Source organism: Leptonotus elevatus, chromosome 21 (assembly GCF_054856555.1).
Source record: "Leptonotus elevatus isolate MCC_2025b chromosome 21, RoL_Lele_1.0, whole genome shotgun sequence".
Classification (NCBI taxonomy): domain Eukaryota; kingdom Metazoa; phylum Chordata; class Actinopteri; order Syngnathiformes; family Syngnathidae; genus Leptonotus; species Leptonotus elevatus.
Window position 1 is genome coordinate 15,664,022 of NC_141259.1, and position 13,582 is coordinate 15,677,603.

Here is a 13,582-nt window from a genome sequence, read left to right on the forward strand (position 1 = left end):
ACATATTTGTTAAATGATCAAACCGTCACAATCTTATACTGGCCTATGCTAACTTGCTGGTCGTTAATACAAATAACTTCATTTTGATTGCCATTGAACCAAGATCATTTATTTCCCCCGCAGACGACGACGACGACACCAAAATCATGCAAAAGTAGAACACTTTGAACTGAAAGGTAACCATTTACAGATCAAATGTTGAAAAGTTGTCAAAGAACGGAAGAATAAATTGTCTTTGTGGTTCATCTTCATCGACTGAAAGGCCCAAAAACTGGAGTTAGGCAAAGTCGCTCAAAGTCTCTGCCATAGAAATAGAACCGCATCATACATTGGGATTGCAGCCTAAGAATTGGGTTTGATTTTAGCAGCAAATAAACTATAAGAGGCGAAAGCAGATTTTTGTTGGGTGACTCTCGATTGAAAGTTTGTTGACGTTGTGATGTATGGTCGCATCGCCATGGTAACCAGCGAGTGTCGGTTGTCCTTCCTCGCCCCCTGGACGCCGGTCCTAAAAGACAAATAATACAAAGATGATCATGCTGACTTTCGATGCGGCATCATTCAACATGTTTATTATGTGTCTCTCACACTTGTCTGGCCTTATTTAGTTGCAGCAGAGGCTCCAAACACACACTTATATGTGACACGCTCACTTTTCCGAGCTATAAATAGCACCTGACTCAGCCTGGCCCGCCCACACCATGAAGCGCGTGCAACAGGCTACGCTGCCCTCTTGTGGAACTGAACGACACAGCATCTTACTGACCCTTTATTAAAAGCCATGCACACGTACGGTTGGGGTCACTTTTGGCCAGTTTTCACACCCAAAACTCTTGACATTTGATGCCTCGACACAGAAAAGAAAATCTTTCAAAATGACCTTTTTTTTTGTACCACTGCTACGTTTGTGAACACTGAGGCTGTTTGAGTGTGTCCACTAAAGTGGATTTTACTTTTACCAGTGAAAGTGCACATCCGAAATGTGAACTGTTTTTGAACGGGACAGTGGTATGCGCAAGTGGGATCTTGAAATGCAGGTTCCTGCTGACCGTACGTTATTCCTTGGTGACCCATCGTAATTCGCTCTTGACGTTTTGCAGCTCCGAGAGGTTGACGGCTGGGCCTGGCAGTTTGACAGCGCCGGGCAAAGTCTTTTTTTCCTCCTGCGGCGTTTGCGTGCTGTCGCCCGGCGCTTCCGTCGGCGAGTGGGCCTGGGGGGGGAAACGTGATCACATTACAGTGCGCTTGAATGAATGTTTGCAGGATCCTATTAGGATTGTTTGGCCTTGGTGGAGGTCAGATCCAAGTTCAGAATATATTGAGCTCAAGTTACCTCTTGTGTGTCTCCCGTCTCCTCTTTCCTCCTCGCAGGATGTCCCGCCCCCGGACGCATCGCTCCCATCGGGATGTTCAGATTAGCCTGACGGACAGCAAGAACCAGCCAATAAGAAACGGAGGTGTGTGCGCGTGTCCACAAACTTCTAGCCTTGACCCACAATCCTCCAGTCTTGCCCCTAAAAGGAGCTCGTGTATGAGTGTGTCCAATTTGGCTGTGAAGCGTTTGCACGCGTGTGTCAATGTGTACATTGTGAAAAGTGCGCACGTGGGGGTTGTCTCGCAGACAATTTCCGTTGTTAGTAGTTTATGTTGGATGCAAGAAAGTTCCAGAGGGAAAGAGTCGATCCGCAGCATGTTTGCTTCAATGACTTCCACGTGCCGTTAACAATCATCGCCTAACATTCCGCCGGGTGCAACCAAAGACCAACCAAGTATATATGTCATCAATAAGTTGTATTGTTTTGTTGACAAAAAAGGACAAGAAAATAACTCCTTGTGTCCATGACACAAGGAGTTATATTTGAAAATATCTGAATGTTTTATTGTGATGTCATTTTTAAGGTATATTTAAAGCATACAAAAGTATTTTGCTAAATGGCATTAAGTGTTTTTGAATTTAGTTTTTGCTTACATAAGTGTTATGCTTTCATCAAAATACACCAAGGATATCTTTTACAACCGAGCTGCCCTGGCAGCTTGGATTGTGTTTTCCCTGGCGAAGGCAGCACTTCATCCTCCAAATGACACTCGGGGTGGTTATTATAGAAATGATCCAACAAATATTTTTATACAAGCGATTGAAAAGTCTATACGGTGAACACGCACATATTTGAGGTTTGCTTTCCTGCCATCTTGTGGCATCTTGGTGCCGATGAACTATGTTGAAGTGAGTTGAGGAGCTTCAATTGGACATTTTGTGACATCTAATCTGATAATAAGTTTTAAGAAGAGATTTTAAAGCAGACACTGAAACATACATCATTTTAAAGCTGAAAAAAAGCAAAAATTGTGTATTTAAAACATGTTTACGTATTTATATAAGTTGTGCAGACGTCATCAAAAATGTCCTTTTTTATTGTTAGCATTGTTATTATTTGTATTGTTCTTCTGTATGACTGAAATGACGGAAGGAGAGAAAAAAGATGACGACTCATGGTTAGACGAGCAAACGAGCACAAGCAAGCGGAGCGAGACGAGAAGCCGTGACCAGCCATCGAACATGACGTGACGATACTAATACGTAGTCGACAATACGCCGCCGCCGCCGCCGCCATATGCGCTCTGCCTCGCTCAAACGCTGATGCACTAAAACTCCAAAAAGCCTCTTTGCAACAGTTTGCAAGTGGATGTGTACTTGCCGCCGCCACTAATAAAGTGAAAAACTGAAATGCACACAAACTGACTCTTCGATTTTGTTTTTAGCATGTTAGCCCAGTCACCGTCAGTAAACAAATTCAGGTTCAGGGTCAAGTGGCTCAGGGCCGAATTTAGTTTTTCTGATACATGTTGAGCCTTTTCCACAAAAACACAATCGCATACGTTCTTTATCTTTTCCTGACCACATTTCTCATTTTAAAGCACATACAGACGCACTCCAGTAAACTTTATCGTTATTTTTTTTACCTGCAGGGCCTTGACGTTGGACGAAGGTTTAGACATAATCGCCTCTGACCTGAAGGCAGCAGAGAGAGAAGGCAGACATTTAGCTGTGGATATGTGACGGTGTGTGTGCGTACTGCATGTGTGTGTGTGTGTGCTGTGCTTCCGCGGGCTTTCTCCGTCCCGGGATAGCATTTCAGTTGCCTAGCGACCCCCGCACGGAGCGGCAGGTCGAGAGGAACTGTCGTGTGCATCATTGATGAGAGGACACACAATGAAAGAATTCAGTTTCAGCAGACTGTCGGCGAGAAAAGTGGACGGAGGCTGGACTGGTCGCCAGCCAATCGCAAGGCACAGCAAACGTTCATATGGACAATTTCCATCCAACCATTTCCTACATATTGCAGTTCAACGCGTTCGTGCCCCGGGTGAGGCACGAACGCGCTTACTTCCAGCATGTTTTCGGAATGTGCGAGGAAGCCAACGTGACTGAGCCGAGATTTTAACAACTGCGAGGCAGAATCATGAACCACTAGGCTACTGTGCTGCCCTGGCGACATTCCGGATCATTTGCAAAACGTGTTAGGAAGATTTTCTTTCAAGTCCTTTGGACGAAAAACAAACAAACAAACAAACAGTATTGAGGCAATCAATTATTCAACGACCGCCTTTAGTTTGTCCTAAATTGTAGGTTTTTTGTTTTGTTTTGTTTTTTTCCATGTTGGACAATTGCATGCTTTCAGCTGTGTGGGAACTGTTTGAAAAATTTCCTTTTCTTTTCCCACTGCACAAAGCAAAGGCCAAAAAAAGCATCCGTGGATCAGTTTGGTTTAAAAGAACACAAATACGCACACACGCACACACACACACACACACACACACACGCATGCTTCCAAAATCAAGCAGAAAGTCTTCCCTGAAGAATGAAAGCTGTTACAGCTGCAAAGGGGGCGAGCGACTCTTAATAGATCACTTCCTGTCGTTGTCCTCATACTTTTGTTCACAGGCATTTAAAAAAAAAATGGTCTCTAGTTTACACAAACACCTTCACGACAGTCGGAACACAAGCACATCTGATCAAAAGTGATCAATACACTTAGCTGTACAGTATCAGTAAAGTTGACGTAAGCGTACAGTACTAATGTTATTCTTTGCAGAAGATAAATAATACATGCCTTTTGAGTATTACAAGCACATGTATGATAGTTTTGTTAGCCGGTCTGTGGATTTAGGATTTGCATGAATGTATATTGGCAAAGCAGAGCTACGTGGTTGTTGTGTTTAGTTTGACAGTAACGCACGCACGCACGCACGCACACATCAGCTGGCCGGCCCAAGCGGCGTGTCATGTTAAAAGTTTCCATGGCCTATTTATCTTATCAAGCTTTTGGGGGGGGGGGCATCAGAAAGGCTCTCGCTGGCTGGGTTTCCAGGGAGCTGTTTTGTACGACAACAATACACACTCATCACACACTCCGCTGCCCTTGACGTGACACGCGCACGCACGCACGCACAGTACACGTGAGGTTGGCATCTGACACCATGCCGACAGTCAAATAAACCTTCAAATGTTTGTTTTTTTTCTCCCCAGTGAGCAGTAAATGTATTTCCAATCTATGAAATGAGGACGAAGACCCGCAAAGCGGACGCAACGTACCTGCTGCCGACACAAAAAGTTGCATTGACTGAAGGGCTGACTTTGCACACGCGCACACGCGCACGCTCGAGTTGCCTCCTAACTTCCCATGTCTTCCCTTCTCGCGCTTTCTCTCTCTCTCTCTCCGCCTCATCTCTCTTCCCTCCTGCCTCTAAGTGGTGGCAGGATTCCGCTCATATCTGGGATTTGTTCTCACTATAAATAGAAGAGTGATACACAGAAGGGACCTGCTTTCCATCCGCACGCACGCACACGCACGCGGTCACACTGAGTCCGATAGTGTCTCTCGCTTGTATTTGAATGTCTTCTTTGACGTGTGTGTGTGTGTGTGCCCTAAAGAGTTCAAACTCTTCTGATGAATGAATGAGCAACCGCAAACGCAAAACCAGAGTTCATTGACAAAAGTGTTGATTTCAGCTCAGATGGAAAGACAACCAAAGCTGCTCTAAAGCTTGAAATGCCACTGCCCTAGTTCTGCATGGACACACACTTCTGTTTCGGCTCACAGACACACACACACACACACACACGCATGCGCAATGTTGGTGCAGCCATCCATCATGGTGGTGGCAGAAGTAAATGTGTGTGAATGGTGTGCAGCAAGGAGGTAAGAGGGCACTTACCTCCTTGCTGCTCTGCTCTCTATGAGGTCCTCCTCGACTACCTGACCTGTTTCCGCCCATTCCCATTGGCCGAGAGAGACAATAAGCTCCTCCTCCAGTTCCAGAGTTAAACAAGAAGAATGACTTTTAAGCACGGTTGTGTGCACAGACTCAGATCTTCCGACAGTCAGCCACATCGTCACAAACGGAATTTTCTTTTGCTTATAGCATTTGAGTAAATAAAGCACCAGAAGGCAAGTCTGCAGAGAATGCCAGCAGTAGGATGAAGGCTGGACAATTTACATAGTAGCCTAAACAAAATGAGTAATAATAAATACTAATGCAAAACTATTATGTCTATTTTCTGTATACGCTCTCATATGTATTATACTGTATATATTCTACCGCACCCTTAGAACTTGTATTATATTGTACATAAATTAAAAACAAAAAAACATAAGCACTTTCTTTTCAGCTCTAATTGGCTTTAAAGTGTTTTAGGAATAAAGTTGAATTAACTTCATTCGTATATAGTTTTCTTATTCTCTACCTTCAATTTTAAAATATTTATTATACAATGTTATTTTTATCAATACATTTCATGTGTATTATCTAAAACAACGAGTCGACAACAACAACAAAATTGTCGCTCAACTGAAATATATTTGCGTGTGCAATTATGCCGTTCTACTGTTGGTGGCAATAGCGAGCTGTTCGCCTGCATTCGCATTCTGAACGAAGAAGAAAAGGAGCACCGCAACGCGGAAGTGTATAAGAGCTGTGATTATTTTTCATCTCCTGACTCCCACCAAGGGTTAGAATGAAGACGTTTTGAGACGTGAGGGCGGTTTTATCTTTTTATCCAGCAGGACTTGCGGCGGTCGGCGCGCGTCATGGGAGCCACGGAGGCGCTGAAGTGCGGTTAATTGTGTCCTCCCCCGAACGGAGCGAATGCACCATGATTCCCGTGTCCCTGCTGGTGTGTGTGCTGGCCGGCTGGTGCGCCGTGTACCTGGCGGACACGCTGCTCCGGGTAAAAAAAACAAAAACAAACACTTGTATTTGCGCTCGAGCTCTGAATTAAGACAGAAATCACGAGCGTCGTGCTAACGGGCTAATACGCTGCTGGTAGGAAAACAGTAGAAGTCCAAAGAAGACTCGGCCGATTCAACTCATTTACGTAAAAAGTGCAGAATTTGTACATCACCACACACATCATTACAATCTATACCCGTTTTGATCCAATTAAAACAAACGCGGAGGTAGAAAAAGTAATGAGCCTATTTTAACAAAGTAAGGAGTACAAATCTGAAAACCCCACTTCTCATTACACTCGTATATTAATGATATATTATTTAGAGAGCTGAATTTTGGAATGACAAAATCGGACAAACTCTACCCTTGTGTCAAGTTCATTAACAATTGCATTAGCACAGCTAAAATGGTTTAAAAAAAAGAAAAGTAAGCAAGGTTGACACAAGAGGCCGGCAAAAAGCCCAGAGGATTCATCATACATGATGCCGTGACGAGTGAAATATTACTTTGCAGTCGTCGCCGACACATCGGATTAGCTACGAGTCCTGGCTGGCCAGACGAGGCCTGATGCTGTCGCCGTTCCACATCAGGTGGCAGACGACCATTTTCAACCGGCTGTTTGCGTACTGCGCACGCATTCATCCGCAAGCGCTCTACCTGTGGTGAGTCCAAAGTGTCCATTGAGGCCAAGTGAGGCATTTATCCAATTTATCCAATTTATCCAGCGCTGTGTACTGCAATTGGCAACCATTTTATGAAGTGCATTACTGCCTCTGGCAGGACTGCAGTGTAACTGTATGGTCTCGGAATACGTCTGTAAATCAGCGTGACCTTGGCGTGTCTCAACCAGGTTCAACAGTGGCCTGGTGTTCGGTGTGGTGGCCATGTTTGCGTCTGTTGTGCTGCTGGTGAAGACGCTGCAGCAGACCCTCGCTCAGATGACCACAGACAATCCGCGCATCGGAGCCCAGCAGGCCTTGCAGGTGGTGGTACGTATCGTGTATCGTGAGAACTGTTTTGAATTGTGAAGAGAAAAAAAAGGCTGTTCTTTTCCCACACATTTTCAATGACTAATTAGATTAAATTGAAGAAAAAATAAACATTTTCAGATTCCTGGTGTCAACCTACCCACCAGTCATCTGGCCTACTTCTTCCTCGCTCTGTTGCTCAGCGGTGTCATACATGAACTGGGCCATGCGGTGGCGGCATTGAGGTACAAGCGCTCCACCCAATCTGTTGTCATGGAAATGAGCACGTGTTTGAATATGTTTGTAGAGTTTCAGTAATCCACAAAAGTAGACCCGAAGCAACTTGACTCCTGTTTACTGTTGAAGACCTTCTACTTTTAACAAATCCTCAGTTTATTTGCATTTAAAAACAACAACAAAAAAACAGTTTTTTGAGGACAACAGTGTCCAAATTTTGGACAGAGAAATAAATAGGGAGCCGCCCCACTGAAAATGTCATAGTGAAAAAGCCGTTTTGATCAAACCTGAAGTGTCATGAACAAATGTCTCGATTGAAGCTTTGCGGTCGGCGGCGTGTGCGTGTGCCGACAGGGAGCAGGTGCGCGTGAACGGCTTCGGCATGTTCGTGTTTGTGGTGTACCCCGGCGCCTTCGTGGACCTCTTCACCACACACCTCAACATCGTGTCGCCCACCCAGCAGCTGCGCATCTTTTGTGCCGGTGAGGGCCGCGACATCGCCGGCATTCATTCCATTTCACTTCATCTGCACTTCCATCAAATCAGCTCAGCCTTCAGTTAAGCAAATGAAATTGGCGGTTAATCACGCATGACTTTCCCCGCTGCTACTCAAAATTGAACAGTTCTATCATCCTAAAAGGAGCAACAATTTGGATCTTGTTTTGGAAATGTATTCCCTAAAGTCTTTTCGCTAACTTGTAAATACATTTAAAATCCATTTTCTCTATATGACCGACTTGAGATAGCTTTAATCCGGTCTTTGATTAATGGTATTCTGACCTAATATTGTGGCCTTTGTGGGCTTTTTTTCATTGAACCCTCTAGAGGCCAGCAAAGAGCAGCCAGTCTAGCTTTTTCCTGATGTGTGTATTTATTTATCTTCTGTGGTCACAGCTGAGCTTTGCTCGGCGTGTTTCTCACAATTGGACGCCTTCATTATTTAGGCCCGTTGTGTAAAGTGATGCAACTTTAATGCTTTGCATGTGCTCCACATTCTTTTGCTCTGTTTGTCTCCTCCGTAAGCAGCTGTGTTGATCCCAAAAGTGGAGACAACAATAAAAAAAAAAAAAAGAGTTTTCATTAAATGGTTGAAATAAAGCCAATGTTGTTCTTGGTTATGATGAAGTTCAGAAAAAAAAATCAGCCTGCTCCATTTGCAGCATTTGCATTATCTCAAGGAATTGGTTCATTAAAATATGACTTTATTAAATACATTTTGATTTGTAATTTTTTATATAATTCGATGATTTATTTTTAATAAGAAATATTAAAAGTAAAAGGCATTTTTACGGACACGTGACATTTTTCTATTTATTTTGCTAAATATATTTAATTAGTTGAGTTCAAATATGAAGAGGTTTGCCAGCTTCTGCTTTCTTATCAAAAAACAAGAAAAAAAATACATTTTTTGTTTTCTCTCAGGAGTGTGGCACAATTTTGTGTTGTGCGTGGTGGCGTTGGCGTTCCTCTTCCTGTTGCCGTTCTTCCTGTTCCCGTTTTACTCCAGCAGCGCGGGGGCGCTGGTCACTGAAGTGGCGCAGGTCGGTGCGGCCGCGTGATAAATTAGCAACATTTTGGGGGGTTTACGAGCTGACGTTTGTGTGCGTCAGGGCTCGGCGGCGGACGGGCCCCGGGGCCTCTCGGCGGGGGACATCGTGACAGCCCTGGAGGAGTGTCCCGTCGCCGGGGTGGAGGACTGGAACAGCTGCCTGTCTCACCTCGCTGACGTGCAGCAGACGGGATATTGCGTGCCCGTTGCCAGGCTGCAGCCCAGCTGGGCTCACGGGCGAGGTTCGTGTGCGTTCGTCACGTCAAAAAAAGCGTACTTATGGTTTGCGTACACACAACTCAACTTAACTCATATTTATTTGTAGCGTTCTGCCAGTGCCATTCAGGCTTTGATTTCCTCCACACAGGACAAAAGTGTCCTTTTTTCTTCGCCGCACATCAATCAGACTGTCATCCGCATTGTAGTGAAAGGAAAGACCCTGCTTTCTTAAAATGGAACTCAGGGGCAGCAAATGCACTGGAAACAGCAGGGGCCCCAAAGTTGAACCCTGCGGAACACCATACGGCAGCGGGACGCACAGCAACCAAGGCTAACACAAAACAACAATATTATATGAACCCTTAGGCCTTGTTGGATTTCACAATTCGTTCACATTCAAAGTCTGTTATTTTTACCAGTTAAAAAAACCCAAAAAACATTATTATTACTTTTGCTATGTAATGTTTTTATCTTACAGCATACAATGTCATAGTCAAAAACCAGATTGAAGTTGATATGTAATCAACTGTGCCTTGAATGTTCTCGTACATCACAATCCGATTTCAAATGGATTCTTTGCAGCGTTCAAGCGGTTGGACGGGACGATGGACTGCTGCAGCAACAACAGCCTGACGGACCTTTGCTTCTCTTACGTCAAACCTCACACTTCCGAAAGAGAGGTTGCACACGCACGACTGGATCATTTCTCGCGGCGCACGTGGTCATTTCAACTCACTTTTTGTGCCTGCAGTACGCCTGCATGCCGGTGCGCAAAATGGTGACGGGCACGCGGGTGTGCCTCAGCGACCGCGACTGCGACGCTCACGCCGGCCCCGGCGTCTGCGTTACGCCCTCCTTGCAGAACCAGACCCGCTTCATTCGAGTGGCGCACCCCCCAGAAGCCCACATGTTGTTCGTCGGGTACCCGCCGCATCTTCAGCACGCCGGTATGAAAGATACCTGCGTGAATTTCGGAGCGCAGCAAAGCTTCAGTGTAGCCTGACCGGATCTGTGCTAAAAAAAATCAACAACCTTTTGTGTAATCCTGCAAACGACAACAAATCTTAGCAAACAGATAAGAAAACTTCCTCTTGTTGTAACGTTTATTTCAAAACAATTGGATCAAGATGTGTGCTTTATTTACTGAGAAAATAGGGGTCATGTGCAGCTTAATTAAAAAGGAAACGTTTTTTATTGACCACTAAGTAACCTTTGCATAAGCAAACGAACAACAACAAAACATACTAAATAGATAAACACTAAACAGTCTTTCTGCTCTTGTAAGGGTTTTCGCTCGCTCGCTCACTCTCTCTCTCTTAAATGAGTTATTCGCTGAAAGGTTGCAGATCCAGTCAAATCTTATCCAGAACCGTTTTTGCATTGACCACACGAGAACTGGCACAATACCACCTGGGAATCAAATAAACAACCTTCGTGTTGTTGTGATTGTGGCATTTATAAAAATAAAAAAAAAATTAGGATGTGTATATATATATATTTTTTAATGAGAAAGGAAGGGTCCATTCTGATGCTTATCCAGATGTGCACCAAAAATGAAATGAGTTTGTACTTGGACCACACAGTAACTTAAGCATAATACTTCTTACAAAGCTGCAAATTATGAAAAAGGTCAACAAGCTACATTTTGTTGTTGAATGAATTCATATTTCTGTGTTGTTTACTGAGAAATGAAGGGTTCCCCTGTAGCTTAGAATACCACCGAGAAGGAAGCGGTATTCCCGTTGATCACAAAGTAACAATTTTTTTTTCTTCCCTCCTTTCTCAGTGAGTCTGACCAACTTTGTGCCCCGCTTTGGTTTCCTGCATTTGGATCTGCCCGTCTTCTTGGAGACATTCTGCAAGTATCCTTTTTCCTCTTGCCTTAAAAAGTCAAACCTTTCTTCGACCTTTGTATAACGTTTGTAAACAATAGGCACCGAGATACTTTGGGATGGCAGGAAGGCGGTTGACTACGGCTGACCTCAACTGACAAAAAACTTGTATATATTTTTTTAAGAAAAAGTAATAAAAGTCTCGTGGAAGCTCTGGGGTGAGAAAACTCAAAAGACCTTTTGAGTTTGGAAGTCCTTATCTCGCTTGCCTCCCAGGTACGTATTTTCCCTGTCGGGCGCCTTGGCGGTGGTCAACTCTGTGCCGTGCTTCGCTCTGGACGGCCAGTGGATGCTCAACGCCTTTCTGGAGGCCACCCTGGCCGGCGTGGTGCCGGACCGGCAGAAGCGCGAGCTGATGGGCTTCTTCCTGCTGTTGGCCGGCAGCGCCCTGCTGGCCGCCAACGTGGCGCTGGGCCTGTGGATGGTGACGGCGCGGTAACAGAAAGAAACCGCAATTGCCAGCCAGTGCGCCGGCAAACTGTGAAGAGACGACATTACTCGGCTGCCCGCAGGTTTGCCTTTTAAGCTGTCAATCATCCACGCGGGACAAAAAAATATCAAAGACACATCCTTGCATTGAAAACGCAACATTTATGTTTAAGGTTGACCTGCTAATTTATAGACTTTTTAAAAAAAAATGATTTAACTGGCTGTCCAATGACATTCTTTGCTTTGTTTTTGACATGGAATTTTGTTGTTGTTATACAGCGGTGCCTTGAGATGCATTTTCCCAGACATGAGCCCACTGATTGACTGATAGCTTTCATTTTTGATTTATTTGTTATTTTCCCCCTCTTTGACTCGTGAACGGCCAACTTGAGGCACGTGTGCCGTCTGGCAGTCAGCGACTCGATTCACTTCATCGCAACTTAAAAAGTTGAAGTACCGCTGATTGCCACACCCACCTAAGTCGGCAAGTGGCGGTTTGGCAGATAGAAATTGCAAATGTTTTTGAAAAAAAAGTTTTTAAAGTGTTTGTTGCCACTCGCAGCTCAAGGTCAACCAAAGCAAAGAGAATTACACGTCTTATTTTAAACAAACGACATAGCCTCCACTGGCTTATTGTTAACATGCAGTACAATGAGAAACCACACATAGGCTAACAGTTAGCATCTATGTGGCGGTGTTGCTAGCCTTTAACTCATTGAATCGCAGTCATTTTCATTGGAGCAACCCCCTTCGATGTTCGCGATGTTCTATTGCTATTTAAACATGGAACAAGCCAAAAGAAAGACTAGATTCTCTTCTTTCGTCAGAAAAAAAGAAGTGTTCAGTAGTTATCAGCGTTAGAATATTTGCCAAGTTTTTCCTGAGAAAAAAAATGTAGGAAAATGAGCTTTTTGTAAAACAAACATTTTAAGCAAACTTGGACTTTAACACGACCATTTTTTCATTTGCAACAGCTCAAACCTCTAAATAATGTTTTCAACGTTCCAAAAAGTGCTTTTGATAACAAAATAACACTTTATTGCACATGAACAATTGACTGGTTTAACTGCAGCTCTGACCGGCAAAAGGAGCCGTTAAGCCCGCGGATCGTCGCTCGACAGTCGCTCGTTGCGTGCGAAGCGTCATTCCTTGACGTGCAGCAACTCGATCGCCGCCGTTATGCTTTGATGAGCCGATGAGGATGCTTTTTTTTAAGCCAAAAAGCAATCATGCAGGGTTAACTGTTTTGTTCTGCTGATCGCTTATTTTCTACTTCCTCCTCGCTGCTCCACGACACGCGAGTAGTGACGGATGACAATCCCAGTCCCAATCTACGCTTCCTGCTTCTCTTCTTCTACAACAAGATCCTTGCGTGATACTGGCTGATTTTATACTTGCTGCCACCTGCTGGCCGTTTCTTTTAAATAACATTGCAGTCCAGCCTAATCCTTCCGTCAGAATCTGCGCCGGACACTCTTGCATTAAAAAAAAAGAAAGAAAAAAAGCTTATGACGTATTGATACGTCATATGTATTGAGAGAGTTGAGCAACACATGTAGAAAGATAACAATACCAACGGGCATATATTCTTTATCTTCTGCGAAGAACAACTAATCATGCTGTGCTGACCAACAGTGAGAGGAGCTGACTCTCCACGACAGTAGCCATATGTCTGTTTTATACTGGAGTTAAACTTATCTCTCAAGGCACCTGTGTATAAAGTTTTTTTCTAATGGGCAAAAAAAGGGGAAACAATATCTCGTCAATTGGAATGAACGGAATCGCGTGTAGGCAGAGTCAGCAACATATTGTCAACTCCTGTTTTCATCCCGTTTGGATCCGGATTGGAAGCATTTGTCCAATCCATTTGAACACACGCAATCAGATCAGGTAAGGTAAGACCATTCCCAGTGAACACATTTGATTGATTCCACAAGAGAAATCCGACTTGGCCGAAGCCTGCACCCATTCGCGTGTGTGTGCCGCTGTATGTCTTTCGCTCTTCAATAAAGTGCTGCCATTGTTTTCAAATTGATTGTTGACTCTCAGCGTTCATT

General features: G+C 44.2%; 3 protein-coding genes across 6 annotated transcripts in view; 2 read left to right on the forward strand and 1 right to left on the reverse strand.

Moving 5' to 3' along the window:
* cnksr2a (connector enhancer of kinase suppressor of Ras 2a) overlaps positions 1-2,685 on the forward strand; it is a 36,925-nt gene extending 34,240 nt beyond the window's left edge. For both annotated transcript variants that reach the window (XM_086065758.1, XM_086065759.1), the window contains exon 24: positions 1,372-2,685. In XM_086065758.1, the coding sequence (XP_085921884.1) occupies positions 1,372-1,424 (53 nt within the window). In that variant the 3' untranslated portion in view covers positions 1,425-2,685. The remainder of the gene's footprint in view (positions 1-1,371) is intronic.
* On the reverse strand, positions 69-5,307 carry smpx (small muscle protein X-linked). 3 transcript variants are annotated; one of them, XM_086065772.1, is made up of 5 exons: positions 5,218-5,307; positions 2,962-3,010; positions 1,334-1,420; positions 1,055-1,211; positions 69-508 (listed from the first exon to the last, which is right to left on the reverse strand). In XM_086065772.1, exons 2-4 carry the CDS (start codon positions 2,995-2,997, stop codon positions 1,056-1,058), a joined length of 279 nt encoding a protein of 92 aa, XP_085921898.1. In that variant the 5' UTR covers positions 2,998-3,010; positions 5,218-5,307; the 3' UTR covers positions 69-508; position 1,055. The 3 variants fall into 3 exon arrangements, with proteins under 3 accessions (XP_085921898.1, XP_085921896.1, XP_085921897.1); XM_086065770.1 differs by lacking the exon at positions 5,218-5,307 and adding an exon at positions 4,595-4,718 and having other exon boundaries at positions 1,050-1,211; XM_086065771.1 differs by lacking the exon at positions 5,218-5,307 and adding an exon at positions 4,595-4,752 and having other exon boundaries at positions 73-508.
* A 637-nt stretch (positions 5,308-5,944) lies between these two features.
* On the forward strand, positions 5,945-13,560 carry mbtps2 (membrane-bound transcription factor peptidase, site 2). The gene is made up of 11 exons (XM_086066085.1): positions 5,945-6,229; positions 6,745-6,893; positions 7,082-7,220; positions 7,341-7,444; positions 7,791-7,918; positions 8,859-8,977; positions 9,047-9,227; positions 9,787-9,884; positions 9,956-10,151; positions 10,991-11,066; positions 11,313-13,560. Exons 1-11 carry the CDS (start codon positions 6,155-6,157, stop codon positions 11,533-11,535), a joined length of 1,488 nt encoding a protein of 495 aa, XP_085922211.1. The 5' UTR covers positions 5,945-6,154; the 3' UTR covers positions 11,536-13,560.
* Positions 13,561-13,582: the final 22 nt, after the last annotated feature.

Coding starts and splice junctions, on each gene's coding strand:
- mbtps2 (XM_086066085.1), top strand. CDS start 6,155: ATGATTCCCGTGTCCCTGCTGGTGTGTGTGCTGGCCGGCTGGTGCGCC. Junction 7,919..8,858: donor GCTGCGCATCTTTTGTGCCG/GTGAGGGCCGCG, acceptor GTTTTCTCTCAG/GAGTGTGGCACAATTTTGTG. Junction 8,978..9,046: donor TGGTCACTGAAGTGGCGCAG/GTCGGTGCGGCC, acceptor TGTGTGCGTCAG/GGCTCGGCGGCGGACGGGCC.
- smpx (XM_086065772.1), bottom strand. CDS start 2,997: ATGTCTAAACCTTCGTCCAACGTCAAGGCCCTGCAG. Junction 1,421..2,961: donor CCAACGTCAAGGCCCTGCAG/GTAAAAAAAATA, acceptor GCTGTCCGTCAG/GCTAATCTGAACATCCCGAT. Junction 1,212..1,333: donor AGACGGGAGACACACAAGAG/GTAACTTGAGCT, acceptor TTCCCCCCCCAG/GCCCACTCGCCGACGGAAGC.